Source organism: Pholcus phalangioides, unplaced genomic scaffold, assembly GCF_987345545.1.
Source record: "Pholcus phalangioides strain wild (caught in Gottingen) unplaced genomic scaffold, Ppha-v1.0 ptg000040l_1, whole genome shotgun sequence".
In the NCBI taxonomy this organism is placed as follows: domain Eukaryota; kingdom Metazoa; phylum Arthropoda; class Arachnida; order Araneae; family Pholcidae; genus Pholcus; species Pholcus phalangioides.
This window is the reverse complement of record NW_028301626.1, coordinates 5,245,977-5,267,363: the sequence shown is the minus strand read 5'-3', so window position 1 is coordinate 5,267,363 and position 21,387 is coordinate 5,245,977. Positions and strand designations below refer to the sequence as shown.

The following is a 21,387-nucleotide window of genomic DNA, read 5'->3' as shown; positions in this document are numbered from 1 at the left end:
AATCAGATCTCAAACTAGTGGCATTCAACTCTAGAATCTTGAGTTTGTTTCATCTTGCTAATTATTGGGTGTTAGTTGAAGAATGACAATCAAAAGTTAAATTATGTTACTAATTTTTCCCTCAGGACTAATATTTAACTTCTTATTTAACTCATTTTTTCTTTTATGCCCACGCTGCTTAAGATTGGTGTCAAAATGTTCACTAGGTTATCCATAGGCAAAGTACTGTTTACCGGGATTCACTGGACGAGCTCCAATTGTGGGTCTTGATGGTCCTACTTCTTTCTCACATAAAAATTCTCCGTATTGTCAGCAATTAGAGAGGATTTCAACAGATGAGCATCAACTGCATTGGTAAAACAATTCTATTTAGAAAGTAGTACGTAAACAATAATATAGATTTATATGTCTGAAACAAAATAATTTCCCCTTACGTTGAATTACAGTTATTTTTTATTAATTCAAAAAAGTAAATAAAAATATGCTAAATTTTTACTTGCGTTGCCAAAGGTATCGGTTATAAGGTGTGATGTTATGAATTACGAAAAACCTCAACGAGTCAAAGATTATTCCTACTAACCATAACTTCCGTGTGTAGATGGCGCAATTGAAGTTTCTTAGTCACTAAATTTTATGTACTACCGATAAATAGTCTCAATCAATTCAAATTTTGTCAGTGCAATCAATTTAAAAAAAAAGACTAATATATAAATTAATCATGAATTAGTTGAACCTCACAGAAAGATCACTGCATCATCAACAAAAATATAACTAGCTATAATACCCGACGCTGCCCGGTTTTCTTCAATGAGGCATTTTGGATCACGTGATTTCCCCCTTTCTTTCTTTGAGGGACATGCAAACCGTTTCCAAGTCAACCAATGCGTCGACTTCCTGTGGACTCATAAAAGAAACAAATCTAGCTTTAAAGAAACGTGGAAATGAATGTATATATTTTTTTCCTTTTTTCTAAGGGGCGCAAAGTATATCCATCCCTCCCCCCTGAACTTCAAGTTGTACATCTGCTTATTTCAGCTCTCCAAAACGCTTAATTAAAGCTGTTGAATCTTTTCGTTGAACTTTTTACGGGCCCATAATTTATTTTAAAACAACCTAAACTATATGAATTTATGCAGTTGAATAATACAAATACAACAGGCAAATTGCCCAACGAGGTGGCTGACTTAAGAACATCATGGATCCCCGAGCCATTTTTTGGAGGCCCTACCTACTACTGCTACACCACACATGAACCCCGCGGAACCCCCAACGAATCGGTACATGCGGGAATGTGCGTGTAGTGAAACCTGACGTGAAGTTCTTTTTTTGTTTCTCTGTAATGCTTGTTATGTGTAGTGCTGCCATCAGTTTTTCAAACTATGAGTGAAGTGTTATGATTGAATGATTTATCGTTGTAGGACTGTTGCTCTCTGCGGCGAGACATTTTAACGGGGAGATCGGCTCGCATTTGCGCCTTGAAGTTGGGGACCGCAGAAAACCAACTTCAGCGGACCACCACTGTGGGGTTCGAACCCGGATCCTCGCATCGCGAGTCCGTCACTATAACCACTTGATCACCACAGCGGAAGACAATACGGATACATTAATATTTTCATGCTTCAGAAGATATAAATAAAAAGTTGAAATCAATGTTATTGCATGGATATCCAATTCAAAAGTAGGTCTGGGGTTAAATACTTGATATTTAATTTTCTGGGCTTCGTATATCTCTCTAAGCAAACTCAATATTTCAAAAATCGAGAATTCAATACAGTTTTTAAAATTATTGATGTGACACGAAACCCTACAAAATTTCCGCATTTCTACAGTAAAATTGGCAGTTTTAACACTGATTTCTATGGGGGATCATCCTTTGCCTTACCCTCAAAGAGATGCTGATGATAGCGTTTATTCAAAAAGCTCTCATTACTGAGAGTATTGAAAATGTGGCAAACCATTATAAAGACAAACTGTTACACATACACACACTGGCAGCGTTAAAGAAGTGACAAATCATTGTAAAGGCATATACACGTCTGAAACGCATTGCTAGGGAACCACGGTAACCCTTTCCGAAATTGATTGTTGAAGCCCGACAGTTTTTTGAACATTTGGGGCATTTGCGCTGCTCTGACGAAATTTTAAAGTGACCTATCGTTCAAGTCGGGTCCCGTTTGGTACATATGCAAAATTTAGTGACGATCAACAACAAATTTAGTGACGATCTATACAAATCAACAATTTTAGATCGATCGATCGATCTAAAATTGTTGATTTGTATAGAAATACACACACACACACAGACATACAGAAAATCAATTTTATATATATAGACTAGCAACAAACACACAGTGTCGTCCACCGGCTAAAAGTATCCAAAGTAGCTTATATTAAGAGAACCGCACCTGCTAAGTTATAAAGATGCTGCACAGTTCCATAAGAGGAATTACCATCTTCACTTCAAAATATAGAAGAGAGATGAGTCAAAGCAAGAACACGAAACGAGTATAACTCTGACAACCTGAATACGTTAAGGCCAAACATACACAAAACCAGTGTTACCCGAAAAAAAAAATTCTAAGGAGTAATTTCGCTCATCTTTGAAATTAGAACTGGGTATTTGTGAAAAAGAAGGGTATTTTTTTTCGTGACAGTGTGATAACTTTGTTTGAAAAAAAAGAAGCCCTAAACTTTTAGGATTAATTGAGGAGCATTTTCACTCCTCAGTGAAATTTTGAGGAGTAAAATTGAAAATTTTTGTGTAAATCACGCGTGTAGATGCGTATTGGCGAGAATAGTGCGTCAGAACACAGTTCAGCATGTGCGGATTCGTTAGAAATTCCGCTGAGGAATGTGTGCGAAGTGCATGTACGGTTGAATATTAGTAGCGTCGATAGGAGGGATCGCTCAAATTTTTATCCACGTTTTTTACCGAAGTCGGCCATACGCTCTATCGCAAGCTGCTTCGAGATGCCAGATAATTTAAGCCGGGGTGGTTTGCAACAGCGTCTCGCACAGACCAAACGAGCTTATACCGTGATAACTGCGGCATGATCAAACTTACCCATGGTACTAACCGAAGTTATCGGGAACATGGTTGTGTTTCGCTTGCTTTGCATGAGCTTTGACATTGAACAAAGACGCCATCAAGTCATTTTATGCAACATTTAATAGACATATAATAGGACATTCATCAGCCGGTGATTATATACAGTGACAAAGATGACAAAGAGTAGAGAAGACTTCAACTATTTTTCTGGTGAGTTCTACCTGCAAAATTAACTTCAGATATCAAAAGCATGTGGTTCTCCTTCTATTTCTCCGACCCACGCCTTCAATCTGTAAAATCCATAGCAAATACACACTTAATAAGTTCAACAATACCAATATAGTCGGAATCCCGTGATAGCGAACTCCAAGAGACCGGAGAAATCACTTCGTTAGAACGAAATTTCGTTATAAAAGAGTTACAGGTTTTTGCATTGTTTTTATGAAAACGTATCTGGGGATTAGAAAAGTGTTCGTTAAAACGAGACTTTCGCTATAACGGTATTCGTTAAAACGGGATTCGACTGTATTAGAACATATGTAGTTTATAAACCCGGAAGTACTGCTTTAAGTACGTAGTAAGACTTCATGTAGTGCGCACGCATGTTTATACATACAATGAGTATATGAAGGATGTAAAAAAATCAGTGATCATACAAACCGTACAAGTGATTTTTTTCGATAAAGAGGTCCCCATCAAGCTTGTTCATGGCTGAAAACTCATCATAAATGTTCATATAGATTACATGTAAAATTTATAACCACATAATAACCATCATATATATACTGCATTAATAGCATGTTCATAATACACTTTTCTCATAACAAACCAAAACCATGTAAACAACCGCCATGATGCCAATATTTTTCAATAGACACTATAAACAAATATTGCGTGCAGATTTTTGCTGAAGCATTTTGGGGAGGGGGGAGGGCGGGGAAAATTATGGGTTGATTCAGACATTCATGCATTTCGTTACCGAAACAGTTCTGAAGCTTCTTCTCGTCTCCGTTGCGAGTGACGAAGGTGCTCGGGCTCGAGAAACCGAGGTTCGACAAGTCTTCACAGGATTCTGCTGTCTCCTTGTAAAAAGCTGAAACGAACCGAATATAGCTGATTACATCCGTAAATGCACCTGTTACGTACATCATCTCTACGACAAAGTGGCATTTACGACTTACTTAAGTTGTAAACGGTGATGAAATCCTTGTTCCCGCAGTGCTGTCCTTGGCACAATCCACTGCATTCGACTCTCTGGGTTGACTGCATGTTCTGCATGTTTTCCCCTCCCAGGCAGTAGCATTTGTTGGGCACGACACCCGCCAGAGGGAACGAGAGTCCCCTGCAGTGCTCGATACATTCCGTGACGGATATGTCTTTCCTTTCGAAGATCTGGCTCTTGGAGGGTCGGCCTTTAAAACAAGACATAGAACCCCCTCCTAGAATAAAAAACAATAGATTATGTGGAAGACTATACTCACCCCTAAATAATCGATAATGCATGTCACAATCCTCGATCGATGTTTTGAACAGCGTGGCCGCTGGCCGTGAGCGAGCAATTACCGAGTTAACTTGGGCTACACCAACAACCCCTATAGATATGGACGATGTTCGGTCAAGATACACGAAATCAATAGGCTTTCTGGATATTATGCTGAGGTGAACAGGAAAAAATTGCAATTTCTCTCCGCCAGGGAATCGAACCCAGGATCTCTTGCATACCGGGCATGCGAATTTGCCAACGGCCATACCATGCTGAAAACACCAGTTTTTGGGGCATGCGAACTTACCATAGAGACACACAATCCTTTGTTCCTTAAAACACGCGTAGTAGCATGTTTTTTTGCCGAGTAGAGACATTGCAGCCTCTTTTTAACTTCTGATAATGGCCTCGAGATGGCGGCAGTAGAGTATCCAGAAAGCCTATTGATTTCATGTATGTTAGCCGAGAAAAAAAAAAATCATCATCCATCTCTACTGCCTCCACCTGGAGGCCATAGGCTGAAGTTAAAAAGAGGCAGCAATGTCACAAAAATCACACTACTGTGCATGTTTTAAGGAATAAAGGAATGTATTTCTCTCTATGGTATAATTGTAAGTGCGCTTGCCCGGTATGCAAGAAGTCCTGGGTTCGATTCCTGGCGGAGAGATGAAACACTCTTTTCCTGCTCGTCTCGGCCCGTTCTAATATCCAGACAGCCTATTGATTTCAACCCCTATATCTATCTATAGGCCTACGTAAAAAGATATCGTATCTATAGGGATGTTGACTACACACCCATCCTGCCTGACGAGTGATAGCTAGACTCATGGGAGGAGGTGGGGGGGGGGGATTACCTCCCCATCGTCAAAGGTGGAGTCGATTGATGCAATGTACATATGTATATGTGAACTGACATCATCATCATCTTGCGCAGCCCCGCCCCCCAGCAATAATTGTCATGATTCCCGAGACTTCCAAGTCTATCTCCGCCTATGGCTTGACTTTGGCACGAACCTGCCGGACTCTTGGGCTGGAAGATATAGCGTTAGGGAGTTTGTGGCCATCGGACCCCCTAGTAGCGTATCCGGTGTAGGCAGGAGGCCCGATGGTGCGGCTTGCAGCTGAATGCCTCTTACAACGCCAAGCAGCGGATTGGTGGTCCAAAAACAACGTCACAATCCTGAGCGTTGAACGTCAGCGTGTTGTGTTGAAATTTTATGGGTAAATATTTGCATTTGTTTTTATGCAGGGTGCGTAGGTAACAGAGTGTATGCCATTTTATTGGCGAACAGGTGATCCTAGAGGCATACTTCCAACTAGAAATACAGTTGAATCCCGTTTTAACGAATACCGTTATAGCGAAAATCTCGTTTTAACGAACGCTTTTCTAATCTCTCAAATAAGTTTACATAGGAACAATGCTAGGTAACCTGGAATTCCTTTATAACGATTATATTCCTTATAACCTTCATTTTAACGAAGTGATTCCTCTGGTCTCTTGGCGTTCGTTATAACAGGATTCGACGGTAGTATCCAAATAACGTGTAGCACTCAGTATGTCATTGATATTGCAAGGGGTTGTATAGTTATTAAAATACAACGTAATACATACGTTAAGCACAAAGTATAATATAAGTTAACTTTCTATTCGGACACCCTGTGCTCACAAACCCGGTTAGAAAGTTGTTGCCCTGACTCTCCTGATGCCTAAAACAAAAATTTCCTATTTTCGAAGAGCAATTATTCATTGAGATACTTAATTTCGAGAAACGGAGGGAAGTTGGTAAAAAGCAGCGTTAAGTACGGGTAAACCGTTTTACATGCATCAAACGCTGTTTTTTCCCCAATTTTCTGCCATTTTTCAAACTTGAATATCTCAGTCAACGCTGTATTTAGAAACGTGGATTTTTTTTTAAAATCAGGGCAACAATTTTTTAACCGGGTTTTTGAGCATAAGGTGTCCGAATATAACGTTAAAATTTTTATTTTAGTAACTATACAACCCCTTGTGCAACATCAGTGGCATATGTGAGTGCTACGCGTTATTTGGATACTTCTTCTGATTGGAAGTATGCTACTGAGACCAACGATTAGCTAGTAAAGTACGATACACCCTGTTAGCTATGCACCCTATATATTTATATTTAATAGATTGTCTGCCATTTTGTACACCCTCATTTTTTGGAGATGTTCGAGCCAGGCAACCAGACCAACACCGTCCACCATCTATAGCAGGAAGCCTCCGCACGAAGATCGTGATGCCACTGAAGAAGGTCATCTCACCTATAGCCATTGGATATAGCAGGCCGACGCATGCGCCACCTTTACCCTTTTTTGTAAGTACAACCTGATATTGTATTGACAGAACCTTGGAGATGCATATGGGCTTCGTCTGTCCACGAAATGTTCCATGGCCCTGCACGGTCCACTTCCATCCGAGCAAGAAATTGCAGGGCGAAATGTTCTCGTATTGGCAGGTCCGCAGGAAACAACTCTTGAACATGCGTAATTTTGCATGGATAGCATTGTAGGATGTTTCGTAAAATTTTACGAACCGTGCTGATAGGCATGTCTGAAGTTCAGCCGATTACCCGAGCACTGCACGTTCCCAAAGCATTGCTTGACGCTTCCTGCAATGCTGTAGCCACTTGCTCCACTGACGTCGAAGCAATTGCTTTCCTCCCTCAGCCACATCGCACATCAAACGAACACGTCTCTTCGAATTTAGAAAACCATCTTCTTTAGACCGTTTGCAGACATCGGACCAGAGCCGCTTCTAGTACCCTTTAACGTTCGGACTTTCTTTAACGCAGATTCCACACACTCAAAGTTTTTGTAAAAAGTTTGAAAAGCAGAGTCCGATCATTCAATGACTACGTCATGACGACCTTCTCGGACGCAGAGAATAACAGGAACTGCATATTCCAAGCCGGGGCGCGGTAGCCCGGTCGATAAGATGTTCGCCTAAAGTACCAAAGGATGTTTAGAGGTGTCGCGAGTTCGATACCCGGTTCATCCTTGTCAGAAAACTTTCCTGACACAGGGCTACAACAAAAAAAGGCGACTTGACCGAAGCAAAAAATTGCTACCGCAGGGAGTCCCCCATCGAGGGGTTAGCGCACCAACCTCTCGATGAGTATAAAAAACGAACCTGCCGTTCGGAATCGGCAATAAATTGTAGGTCCCGGTCTAATTAGCCCTCGTGTGCAGAGAATGACCGTGGTGCGACAAAAATGATATTCCACGCCTTTTATCACAATTGCAATGTGCGGTGCGCATGTCACATATCTTTTAATCTGCATCTTATGACGAGTAATGCGCCATCTATCGGTCAATTTTTTAACTATTTTTTCTTTTGCCAGTCAAAATCTCATTGCTTCATGTATATTCAGGTGAAATATCTCAGGTAATTCTGACCAGTGGCTCTTTTTTTAGTATTTTCAAAAACGAACTTTAATTATAATCACCTTGTATATCCAATGACTAAAGGTGAGATGACCGTCTTCACAGTGACGACACGAGCTTCGCGTGGAGTCCTTCTGCTATAGATGGTGTTGAACAGACCCAGGTGGACGTTGCTGTTTTTGATTCTCTTCTACATAAGGGGCCGTTCAAGTATTACGTAAGCAAATTTTTAGCCATTTTTGACCCCCCCCCCTTGTTAGCAAAATTTCGTCATCAGCTCTGCCCCTCTGAATCCTGATATTTTCATAAAGGGTGGTTGATGACGTAAGCATTACCCAAACCCCCCCAAAAGTCAGCAAATCGGAAATCCCCTCCCCCTTCCATCGATGATAACGTAATACTTCAACGGCCCCTAATACAATATAGCTTCTGCTTTTCTTTCTCCTTCGTCAACATTCCTCTCTTGGCTGACGACATGTCCTTGAGCTTGTGAGGGATCCTTTGCCTTCGGGGATCTATAAGCTCTTTTTAACCAATCGACTGCTGTTTTGCCTTTTCTTTTTCGTCTTTCCTCCTGACAACGCTGAGCGTTTCTACTTGTTCTGGGCAGTCTCTCCCTAGTGCGTCTCCTACGAAAAGTTCACTAAAATGTAGCGGTGAGGGTTTAAGCTCCTCTAGGGATGGATGTACCCTTTCTTATGAATTGCTTCTTAATTAACTCTGTGTCGCAGTCTACTAGATGTCAAGAGAATAGCCAACCAGCCACAACTGCTGATCGCATGTCCCTGTGAAACCTTCATGTCTGTGTGAATGCGGTTGGTTCTTCTGATGTATTTTTCTTCTGATAGTGAGTCCGTGAGAGAAACTCAAAAAGCATACCTAACTACTACTTTACTGCACACTAACTCCGGTCATATATCGCGATACGGCAATTTCCGACCTGTGGAGTTGGGTGCGAAATGAAGGCTCAATCCACATCTGTAGTCGCCCTAGGCTCAGTAAGTAAAGAGCTTGCTCATGACGTTCTATGCCCGGATTCGAACGCATGGACCTTGATGGTAACCTTTCCAGCAGTATACCAGCATCTTACCACTGCGCCACTCGGGCACTTTCTCTAATAACTGCACCGTCTGGGCTGACTCTTCCAAGGACCCCTCTTACTGCCTACGCGTTAAATAAACACGTTTGCATGTGCGAGATTGGGGATAGCTTCGGTGATTATTACCTGCAACATTTTTTCCCTTTGGGGGATAAGCAAGAAAGGACGGAGAACCGTCAAAAGAGTACCATCTTTGTTGCGGAATAATGGTGGGTAACCTCTCTCTCTCTCTCTCTCTCTTCTCCTCTCTCCTTTGCCATAATCCTTGTGCCGCGAAAACTTCTGTTAGCTCCGTCGTCGGCCATCTTGAGCGAACCACTTTTGTGACCAGTGATGACTTCCGGAAAGAAGGGGGAGAGAATGCCGCCATAAACTAAATTCCATGCAAACGGGTTAAAGTGAAAGTCCTTAACGGGCTGAAAGTGTAAACGGGGCGGTCACGAAGCCTGAGAAGTTCTACGCTGTCCAGGATCTTCAGAGGAACTTTCCTGCCGCTTAGCGCATCCACGAGGAAGCCTCGTACGAATAAAGTTTCATCTTCCCAGCTGCTACGGACTAGACTTCGTCGATGGACTAGGACATTCATGGTCCCTATTCGAAGGTATCTAGGAGTCCTACTAGAACAATAATGAGTTTTGATAGAACCGCTGACTACTGCCCTCGAAATTTTGTCATTTCTTTTGATCTACAGTGTGGGCAAAAAATTCGTAAAAAATTTAAAAATTCATAAAAAGCGGAAAAATCACCGAAATAAAAAACGGTTTGCAGGGTTAGCACCGTTAGGTCACGGGAATTTTCTTAAGACAGGAAAAACTCAAAAAACACTCAATATGTGGCGCTGACATAAACAATTCAAAGAAAAGATACGCAAATAACGAAGTGAATGCCTCTAAATCGTTTATTATAGCATTATGTGTTCCATATGACCCGCCACAGGAAATAACACATTACAGGCGAGTCACAAACCCAGCAACGGCACAATGCAGCAGGTCCACATACACGGTTTACAACGGTGAAGTGGTTGTGAATTAGGAGCACAAGTTCTTGTAACTGTCTCACTTGCTGAGCGTCATCTATCGGCTGTTTTTTGAGTTATTGTTTTTTCCTGTCAAAAAAATTCCCGTTACCTAGCGATGCTAACCCTGTGCAAACCGTTTTTTATTTCAATTATTTTTCTGGTTTTTATTCATTTTTAAAGTTTCTAAGAACTTTTTGCCCACCCTGTATATACTGTATATTGAGAAATTTGTCTTTATCCATGCTCTATTCAAGGGCCCTCTTAAATATTTAATATGAATATCTTAATTAAGCACAATAACCATTATCCCCAAAAATGTCTTTGGTTGTTGATTCATTGTCTCGGATATTATTTTAATATGTTCTTGTAATACCATTTTCAATGAACCCGGGTGATTTTTGAATATACTGTGTTCCCAATTTTCATTACGGCCAACCCCTAACGTTAAATTTAAAATTTAATTGGAAATTGTGTTACTCCAATTAACTTTGTAACAAATGCGGGCGTGACCATTTACGGCGCTGTCTGAGAAATGACGGGCCATGGTTGATTCCCAGCGAAGCGAGCTGGGGGGGGGGGGGACAATGTTCCGAGGAATCAGAGGGATATGTTCCATTATATTCTGAAATGCCCGTTTACTGAAAATATGGTAAGGGTTGTCCGCTAGGAACGTGTAAGGGATTATGGAACGAACTGAGCAACTATCTACGTTCGGAATGGAGAAGGGGTTACACTTCATCAAAACGCATTTACGATGCTTCTACAGGAAGTAACCATGGTTAGAGTTATGAGCTATGTGAGTTAGGCCGGTATTGACCGACATGGTTTGAGCTATAGTCACAATTTTTTGATAACAGATCGACACGGATTGGTTAAATTCAGGTTTTTAACCAATCTATGTAGATCTCTTATCCAAAAATTGTGACTACAGTTTAAGCCATGTCGGTGAATACGGCCCTTAGACACCTACGGTGTAACTGCAAGACCGTAGCGTTGTTTTTAATACCCAGTCCGTTGTCTGTGGGTCCAGGCTGCATGTATCCCATCCGACGAGTGTAAGGTTTTGGGTGCTTTACCTTGCACGGACCTATCCTGCATGAACTTCGAAGTAGCTCAAGGGATTTGACAGCAGGTTCGTGGACCAACGGAGCTCTCTGTGGCAGAGCTCGGTCGCAGGCAAAGGTGGGCCCAATAGTGTTCCGTCTATACCGCTCATGATGTAAAGCAGATAATTTGAAGGTCCAAACAATGCCACAACCTTAATTATGAACAACTCGTGCTTCCGAGATGAGTCTGACATCAACGAAGTGGTTTTGATGATAACTTTCTACTTTAAAACCAACCCCCCCCCCCCCAATGGTGTGTAGGCTCAGACAAACAACCCGTTTCCCCATTCCTATGACTAATTCTAGCATCAAGGATTTAGCTTTTTTTAGTAGTTGAAAATTGTAAGGATAGTCACATACAAAGAATTCACATTAATGTTTCTACCCGATGAATCATTGGTGAGCCAACTAATTCGTTTTACTAACAGATTTTTGAATAATTTTAAATTATACTCATTATGTAAATGCTTTTATAATATTTTAAAAGTTATAAATTTCATTTATATAATGAGGGGTTCACAACCATAGTAGACAAAGTCCATTTAGCTTTATCACAGATACTAGCACCTTAAAGTTTTTATAAAAGCCCTGATTTTACGGCACAAAAAACAATGATAGTTTTAACTGAACTTCAACATATTTAATTGCTTTACGTCACTTGAACTGAATTAATTGTCTTTCAAAGACTTTAAAGTGTTATTAAATTCATACTAAAGATAAATGGACTTGGTCTACTATGGGTTGCGAACCCCTCATTTAATATATTTATTTCGTTTGTAAATTTTTTTCCCCAGTAAGGCTGGTGCCAGAGAGAATCTGCAACTTGCGGCCACGTAGGGGAACTGAAAATTCACGAAACTGATATGGCGTTAAATGACGAACTTCCAATGGGCGTTCCAACAATACAAACTTGAGCATGTGAACATGGTGGATTAATGTCACCCATAATCACACAAGCCTGCCGATGTAGCTTCGAGAATGATGAAATTCTCTTATTTTCCCATTAGAATTAAGATGTAGGGTATTTATGAAACAGAAATGTGCGCCTATAGATCGAGCTGAAGCACCTGGATGACCGAACAATGGCTGACTTGGACCAGAACTCCATGTGACGCAGAGTGACTTCCGTTTGTCGTATTACGGCCTACCTGACTCCAGCTTGTGACATCCAATGCAAGCGGACAGACCGCCACCAACGGAACTTTGGTTAGCGAATCCAGACGTGCTAATAGAGCTACAATAATTTAATTTTAACGTCGATTATAAGACCCCGATTCACCGTGGTTAACTTTGTTCAATTGCGCGCTTGTGGGTCGACTTCTTGTACTCAGTTATACTCATTTTGCCTAAATTCCAGGTGCACCTATCTTTCGGGAACGCTTCGATATCTCCTTGAGATGGGAAGCGGGTTGTGTCTGGTCCTTCAATATATAGAAGTCCCGCCCCAGTTTCATTAAATGCATCAAGTCCCCCAAGAAAACTGATATTCTTGGGCATTCTGACTGGCTGGAGAAAAGCACCAGCTCTCCCCAATTCACATATTACTAGGCGAAATTATAGCAACAGACCTCATCAGCTGAAGTTTCGTTTTCTGTGGTTTTCCATGTACAAAATGAATGAAGAGAGACATTAGATTTCGTTACCCTTGTCCAGGTCTTTCCTGCAGACAAACAGCGACCTGTGCGCACAGATGTCGTCCCGCCACTGGAAGCCGTTGCTGCCGTCGATTTGTGCGCATCTCTCGTAGACTGAGTTTGGCTGAGTGCTCATCCAGTTGCGGAAGCTCGACACGCTACCGTCGATCCAACGGTACGAGTTGTTGTCCTCTGGATCGTTCTGGTACAGTCCGACGAACCAGCGCACCCTCTGGAACGACGAACCCATCCCTTGTATTGTCTGAAAAGAGAGTGCAGGTGTCAGGGAACAGAAGCCACAAGAGAGTCACCCTAAATTTGAGCACATGCGCATGAGTTGTGGGAGTCCTCTTCATTATGTCGTTATATTTAGTTTTCCATTAGTTTAATTAATACTCAAAACAGTAGTGGTAATGTATGGTAATGAATCCAAACTAACCTTGACGATGAATCCGTTCTCGGCACTGCTCCGTATGCTGGCCAGGAATCCGTCTTTCTTGTAGCAGAATTCCTGCGCCTCCTTGAACCTTTGCGTGTTGGTGTCCGAGAAGAGGAAGCACACGTTCTTGAAAGTCCTCCATGGGCTGTCGCACCTAGGCTTCTTCGCCGCGTCTAAAGAAAATAAACGATGGAAAATTGCACAACACACACTACAAAGCAACATTTTCAAATTCTATTTGAAAAGATTGAATATGGGTAGGACCGAATCACACGCAGATTTGGTGACTTATAATCACAGAAGGAAATCAAAGGCAAATGAAGTCACGGAATTCCCAATGCGTTTCGACACAAACAATGTGTGCGATCTGCAGAGGATAAATATAAACCACTACTTTGCCGCACACCAACTCCGGTCATATATCGCCATACGGCAATTTCCAGCCAGTGGAGTTGGGTGGAAAACGATGTCTCCATGCACATCAGTGGTCGCCCCAGAATCGGTAGGTAAGGAACTTGCTTCTGACGTTCTATGCCCGGAATCGAACTCATGGACTATGATGGAAACCTTCACAATGGAAGACAAGCATCTTACCACTGTGCGTCACTCGAGCGCTAAACATTACCACTGTCAAGCTTACAGGGGATCCAACTCACGTTGGTTTCCAATTTTTTTTTTACATTTGCTCAGCACAGAAGTACTTTCATACATTCAATAATACTTCATAATTTCTGAAAGTATTTTTGTCATTGAATATGATCATACAATGCAATCAATTGAATATGATTTTTCATTAAAATTTTGAAATTAATTTTTCATTAAAATTTTGAAATTATTTTTTCATTAAAATTTTGAAATTATTTTTTTATTAAAATTTTGAAATTATTTTTTCATTAAATATGAATTTTCCTTTCTTTTGGAAGAATTATTCATTGATTCTGGAAATATTTTTTTTTGGAAAAAAAAACCATTGCTATAAATAGTTGTGAAATAATTTCACTCATAAATTCTGAAATTATTGGGTTATTTTTCATAATTCTAAAATAATTTCTTTCAATAATTCTGAAATTATCTCTCCTTGATCCTCACATTACATCTTAAATGTTTCCTTAAAGTAAATTTGAAATTAATTATTTCGTCAATTCTCTGGAATACATTTTTTCGTTGAGGTTTTTTTCTTCAGTATTTCTACGAGTTCTGAAACTATGTAAGCCTTTTTTTTCTTCAGCGAGCCACTGCAAAATGCCTCGAGCGCCACGTGTGGCCCGCGGGTGATGCCTTGCAGACTCCTGAACTAAGATGGGCACAGGCGGTGGAGGTATCACAGAAAATGCAATTTTCCTCAAAGTGTTATATCTGATCTTGAGTGATGATTCCCAGAAGACGGAACAGCTTCTGTCCTGAAACTAGAATTTCCACGCTTCCCTATGCTTGGAACAAGATCAAATACTGAAAATTAGGCTCCCCAGAAATCTTGTTGCTACCAATAGAACCAGAAACTTTTAAAGTCTATCTAAAAAGACAAACCAAGCACGGAACTTCTACAAAGGACAAATGAATCCTGGTTTTCCCTATCAAATTGATGGAATGACTTAAAACAGTAATTTCACATGTTTGAAAAAATGATTCATTTTTTAACCCCTTTGGTTACACGCTTTTGGCTTCAAATTTGGACGATCTATATTTCTGTGGTCAAATATTAAAATGTCACAAGTCACTTTCCCAAAAAAATTTTCAAGGTTCGGGAATTTTTTTTTCTTTCAGTGTGCCAACTATGCCTATGAAATGAATTTCAAAATTGATTTCTAGTCCAAGGTCACGGACCCCTTTGAAATATCTCCAAGTTCCCCAAAGGAGTTTGTGGGCCTCTGGTTAGGGATCCCTGCTCAAGAAGAAGAAACTATAGCATCCATCATTATAATACCGTTCTTAGCTTTCAGCTAATATCATGAACTGGGAAAGAGTTATCAAGGGCTGTCTCAATAGCATCATGGGCCACCGAGCAAAGTGTGGTGGCTCTCATTTCCTACCTGGCTAGAAATACCAATCTATCTATCAAAATAATTTTCAAAATCATAGAACCCTAGATCTCATTATCATGGAGCATGTCATTCCACGACAATCCCCGGGCCTTGCCTAGATAGGCCCCTGCTTTCACATGGCCCTGGGTTAGGTTTTTATTTTTCCATTTAGACATAAATAAACTGGATAGAACAGCATTCAGTGCCTGGCTGATTTCATGATATTATCCCTTAGGAATCATCCTCTAAAAATTCTTCTTTCGGAATTTGGTAACCTTAGTTGTGTGTGGAATAAATTCCAGGAGAGATTGCGCATGTGCGAATGCAATGGCCAGCGTGTTATGAAAATATATTGCTTGACGGGTCATTACTTAAAGAATAACGATCGTATAAATACCACTGATATTTAATAGCCTAATACAGAGTGTTTCAGAAAACACTACATATTTTTGAAACGGCGTAACTTGGAAAGAGTAATAGATTGAAAGATGAAATTAGTATTTTTCGTTAGAGGAACAGACTTGGAATTTCAATTACCCTAGTTTGTGAAATTATTAACAACACCGGTCTTTTGAACAGTGAGTGATATTGTCCTTCGCAAACATGAGTGGAAATTAAATTGCAGTGGATTCGAAGTGGTCACCTTGCCTGTCAATGACGAGTCGAGGTTGAAGCCACTTTCCTGCAATATCTCTACAGAGAAATCGACAGTGAAAATGAAATTTAATGACAGTAGTGTCATCTATCACTTAAAATTGTAACTTTACAATTGATTTTGCAAACCGGTTGGTTTCGAATTCCAGGCCTGCATATCAAACGCACCACTTACTCCATCTTTCTATCTATCACTGTTTCTAAATTATGCCACTTCAAATGTTGAAGAGTTTTTTCTGAAACGCTCCTTACCTATCATACAATTATAATTATATGAAACGTATAAGGAGTGTTAAAAGAATAACAATCATTATTCACGAATGCTCACCTGAAAGGGCCGACAGACTGAGCAGCAACACGAAAGAGATGACTCTTTTATTCACGCTATGTTTGCAATGTTCTTTAATCTACAAATAAGAGGAACAAACAACATATGTACAGTCATGTCCCCCATGAAGAGTGACCGAAAGACATGCTTATTTCTGAAATAAAGTGCAATAAAATATCAATAGAAAGAGGTGGGAAGTCTTCTGTGACAGTTTCATTCCCGTAAATGCCCCGATGTCCTCCACGACGAACCAAAGGTGCCTCAAAAGGACAAAAAAGTCTCTTCCAGAAATTCAGACTCATTTTTTGATGAAAGTGACGTCGTATCGTTAAAACAAGTAGTATAGGGGAACTGTGATGCGATTCGCTATAGTGATAATACTGACGTCACACTTATGCTCAAATATGGTGGATGAGTCAGCCAAGTGTTTCAAGCAGCCTTAGTCGAACCAAACAAACCGACATGGTGTGGTATCTTTAAAAAGATTCTACTTCTTTGTATTACCGACAAAGAAAGTATTACTCTCCTGGGAAGGGGGGGAAAGCGATGTACACACAACATTGGGTATTTTGTTCTCAAGTCACACCCGCAGCGCCATGTCACACCGAAACGTTAAAAACTGGTTTTTTCACGAATCGAAGACGCGTATCGCTGCGCGTGTGGTTACCGATTTTGGAATTGTCGGTTCTGTGCTTAGCGTCTCTTGTAAAGATGCAAGCTGACGTGCTCCCTGTTGCAAAATTGTTTTTGTCGTTGCTCGACGAGGCCCAGTCTGAACCTGGCTACCGAAAGCACTAAAGAATGAAACTAAAAACAAGAGATCATTTAACATAGTATACATAAATTGCTTATAAATTTAGATGTTTGTTTATTTTAACATCTAACCGCACTTATAAACAGAAACTTGAGCCGACACAAAAGTTTGGGAACCACTGAATTAGAACATTCTTTGCAAGAGAGAGAGAGAGATCCATGCTTTTTCTTCCGCTTTTCTTACAAACTGTGCGCAGCCGAGAAGACAGTCATCTATCGACAGTCACCAGTTTCACCCATCGCTCCAAGCTCAAAAGCTGGGCAGTGCCAGAAGAGACGACAGACCAAGCTGTTTTAATGGTAACTACATTTCAACTGCAGTTGGGGAAGAAGTTGTAGAGCTAGGTGAAAATGGGGGTAAATAAAGGGACCCCCCACCTCCAAAATTATTCGAAAAGCATTTTCAGTAGCAAGTCGCCATCTGGTGGCAGTGTCAGCAATTGTGATCTTTGGCCTGAATCGCGTCCGACCATCCATGCACGGTCCCGTTCAGTGCACACGAGCTAGAATGAAAGATTGAGATATTAGTTGCCTTTGTAGTCTAGTGGTGTGGTCTAGGGCACTCACCCGGCAAGTGAAAGGAGGTGGGTTTACTGCAAGGGCAGACAGACAGACAGACTGCCCCGCAAAGGCAGTTGAATTTTCCGTCTTTCCTTAATTCATCTTCGCATCAGCCAGCTGTTAAAAACCTTCGTATGGACAGCGGAGAGTGACATCATCCTTGGATGAGGCTTATTGGTTGTTTCTTTTGAACTTTAGTAAAAAGATCTTTTACCAAACATTTTTGAGTAATCCGCAATAAGTCTATTGGTTGAATGTGACTATGTCGCATTATTGGAGACGCTCCCAGAAATGATGACTAGCCAAAAGGATATGAAATTAAGATAAGTGCCGCGAGTTTAGGGAAATGCAGGGAGGCCTTATAGTTATTATTCTCTTTGCATCGTAATGAGGTAGAAAGAAAAAATGCTGAAAAAGCATGGCGAATTGTCAAATGAGCTCTCAAGATATCGTCTCTCATTGTATTCGTCATCTCTGGAAAAAAAAAATTGCGACCATTACTACTTCACCACATACAAACTCCGGCCATATCTCAATGGTGAAATTTACTGCCGTTAACGAGTTGGGTTGGAATTGAAGCCGACATCTATTGGTGGTCTCCTCAAGCTCGTTAGGAAAAAAAAAATTCTTATCCATATTCTTCCCACGGTTGGCACCTAGGACCAGACGGCAACCTTCACGGTGGTAGACGAGAACCACGCCACTCGAGTGTGATGTGACTGTTACTATTACTTTTTGTTTAATCGCCATTTTCTACCTGGCTCTATAGTTTTCACGGTAGTATTTTTCAAACTTCATATTCTTCAACGGGAGTGTATTGACAAGACAACAATCATCTCGCAATCACTCGTTTTAACCTTACATACATCAACTCAAATCGTCTCGAACTCGTCCAGCTAGAACCGGGGCTGCCCTCAACCCTTTAAGCGCCAATGACTAGGTATCCCGCCCCCATAAAAGCTTCTTAATTTAGCATTGACAAGCCCAGATAGTTTGTAAAAATGACTTCTTAGTTGAAACTTTTTCCCAACACCCTTAAATTGCACCTGCTGGAAATCGGAGAAGAATGTCCACTTCATTAAAAAAGATATGGCGTTTTGAGGGGGAGGGGCGTAAACAGACGTAAAGCTTGGTGTGAAAACAATCGGAGAACTAGGGGTCAGCTAGAAACAAAAATTCACTAATTGGCCAATGCCAAACATTCTAATTAGTGTCCCTCCCGCACCATGACTCTGAACGGGCAAATAATCAATTTGAACCCCCGCTCCCATACCTTCGGAGCGTTCAATGTAAAATTTCTGTCGTTACTGGTGCTTGCTCAAATCCTCTCTTTGGAAGCCAGATTACATTCCCTATGACACAGGTTCTCAAAGTAAACGTCGTGGCTGCTATGGGCGTCACTAACCTTTGTCAGGGGCGTCTGGCGTGATTGCAATATCAATGTGGCATGTTCTCAGTGCTTTCAAGTAATACTTTTATGTATGCAAAATATCTACACTGGAGTACTGTTTTAGGGAGCCGTGGATATAATCCATTGATTAGGACAAGCGAGCCATGTGCCACAAAAGAGTGGGAAGCACTGCCCCACGCTAGGGGGAAAGCAGGGGGTCCTGGTTGGTGTAGTGTATGCAAAAATTAAGTACATGCTGTAATTATATATTTATACGAACTCCAAATATTTTTATTTTTTCAAACTGGAAACCCTGAAAGGTGCGGATTCGTTAAGACGACTCAGAGTTCAACAGGTCTACAATGAAACCACTAAAGCTGTGATTCCTAAGCGGTGGGCCGTGAGGTGTCGCGAGATATATATATATATATATACACGACTGCAATTCTCAACCAGTTGGACACGGCAACAAAGGATGCCACCGAAGAGCTTTGAGATCGGGCAAAGGGTGATGCAAAACAGCCCATAAAATAGAAATCCATATGAATTCCATTGTAGGAAATAGAGTGAAGATCAGTGGTGTCGGAACCGGTGCTGCGGTGGGTGCTCGAGCACCCACGGTAATCTACGGCATGGATCTGAGCACCCACTAAATTGATTCAGAAACCAAAATTTCTTACGTAAAATAACAAGACGAGCATCCACAAGTTCCGGACACTTCCGACGCCCCTGGTGAAGCGAGAGATTCAAAATTTCCCAAGGGCGTAGCGAATGTGTAAATACTTTTCAGGAATCATCGCTCTAGACAAAAGTGGTTCGTAAATGGAGGGGATTCGTAAATTGACTCATTCTTTTTGCATTGCTATGACTAAATATTATTTTGGAAAAGGGGTCCATGAACTTCATCTTATTAGCACAAATGCTCAATAGAAGGCAAAATGTTAAGGACCCCTGCCTAAGAGGAAGGGTGGCTGATAAAAACCGGCTATAAACTGCCCAGTCCCATTTTCTAGTTGATTCCCACTATATTCATAGTACGGCGTGAATGAGAAGGACCAAAGAAAATTTAGCATTTTTGACAGTCGATATAGAATGTAATTATGGAAATCATGGACTTACCATCAGGCTAAAGTTGATAGAGTGACCAAACGACCGAGCCAAAGCATTTGCGACAGAGACATCTCTGATGATTGGACCGATATCGAGACCGGAACTGTGTTTGTCCTTGCAAAAAAGTCAGACAAGAAGATTATTGGTCGTGACTTTTATACTGTCGTTAAGTCAGTTAACTTGATTAACTTTTTTGTTGGTTTCCCCTCGGCCAATCGATACAAGGGAGAGGATGGATTCGTCTTTTATCCAGATTGGCGTTAATTCTAGCTCATCGGAGCGTTTCGGGAACCATTCGTTCGGCATTTCCAAGTAAAATTGTACACAAAACCGTAGTCTGGGTAACTATCCATAAATGATAGTCTTTTTGATATTCCTTGTGGTGTGTACCACCTTTAATGGGGATTTTCCTGCATAGCTGAACAAATGAAGTCACGTCACCTTCCATCCCAGTGCCAACCGATCAGGGGCCCCAAGTAAATTTGGGAATTCTCTCATTATCCGGGTCATAATCAATTATTGTTCGGTCCGTCTCGGATGGCGACTTCATTATTATACAAATGGTGATTTTGCCCGACTTTCCGCTATTTTAGTAATTGATGCAGATTTTTTTTTTTCGCGGGTGATTATTTATGCGAAAATTCAGTTCCGTGAAATCATTGGCGAATATGAGAAATTACTTTCCCAACAAAATACGTATCGCTTATTTATGATATAAAATAGCGTCATAGCGCCGGTACAAGAGGGTAGATTGACAGGACTCTGGCCTCCAGGCCCTGGCATATCATCTTATTTTCAGTTCAATTGTGATAGATAACCAATATGGCGAGCCCTCTAAAGTTCTCGGCCTATCCCTATCCTGTTTCTTTTTAACGATCAGACGTTAAATGTTTGTCTTGGAACAAATTACTGGCAAAAACGAGCTACTAAAAATTAAGTCTTGGTAAGACAGTTGTTTTTTCTTTGAAAACGAAATCATCGGAGCGTTTTAGCCTGATTGCAATCTGATTCCTGTGGCTATACAACATCAGTCGGATGATGCCATATCTCTGCGATTTTTTGATTTTTGAAGCGCAGATACGAGCCATCTATCTTGTTAAGGAAATATCTCGGGATTGCCAGTCTCTGCCGATTTGAAAGATAGGAGGAGGGACATTCTAGCACACAACTACTTCCAGGCTGCAACTTGTTGATGTATCTTAAAGATACAAAGTTGTTTTTTCTAGCAATAAGCTGTGACTATTTCTAGGCAGTATCTTATAAGTCATCGTATGCAC

At 40.9% G+C, this 21,387-nt stretch overlaps 1 protein-coding gene across 1 annotated transcript; it reads right to left on the bottom strand.

Annotated features, from left to right (window-relative positions):
* Positions 1-3,158: 3,158 nt before the first annotated feature.
* LOC149065313 (uncharacterized) lies at positions 3,159-20,232 on the bottom strand. Its single transcript, XM_089254191.1, has 6 exons — positions 20,120-20,232; positions 16,237-16,315; positions 13,234-13,406; positions 12,804-13,056; positions 4,231-4,488; positions 3,159-4,142 (listed from the first exon to the last, which is right to left on the bottom strand). Exons 1-6 carry the CDS (start codon positions 20,120-20,122, stop codon positions 3,868-3,870), a joined length of 1,041 nt encoding a protein of 346 aa, XP_089110317.1. The 5' UTR covers positions 20,123-20,232; the 3' UTR covers positions 3,159-3,867.
* Positions 20,233-21,387: the final 1,155 nt, after the last annotated feature.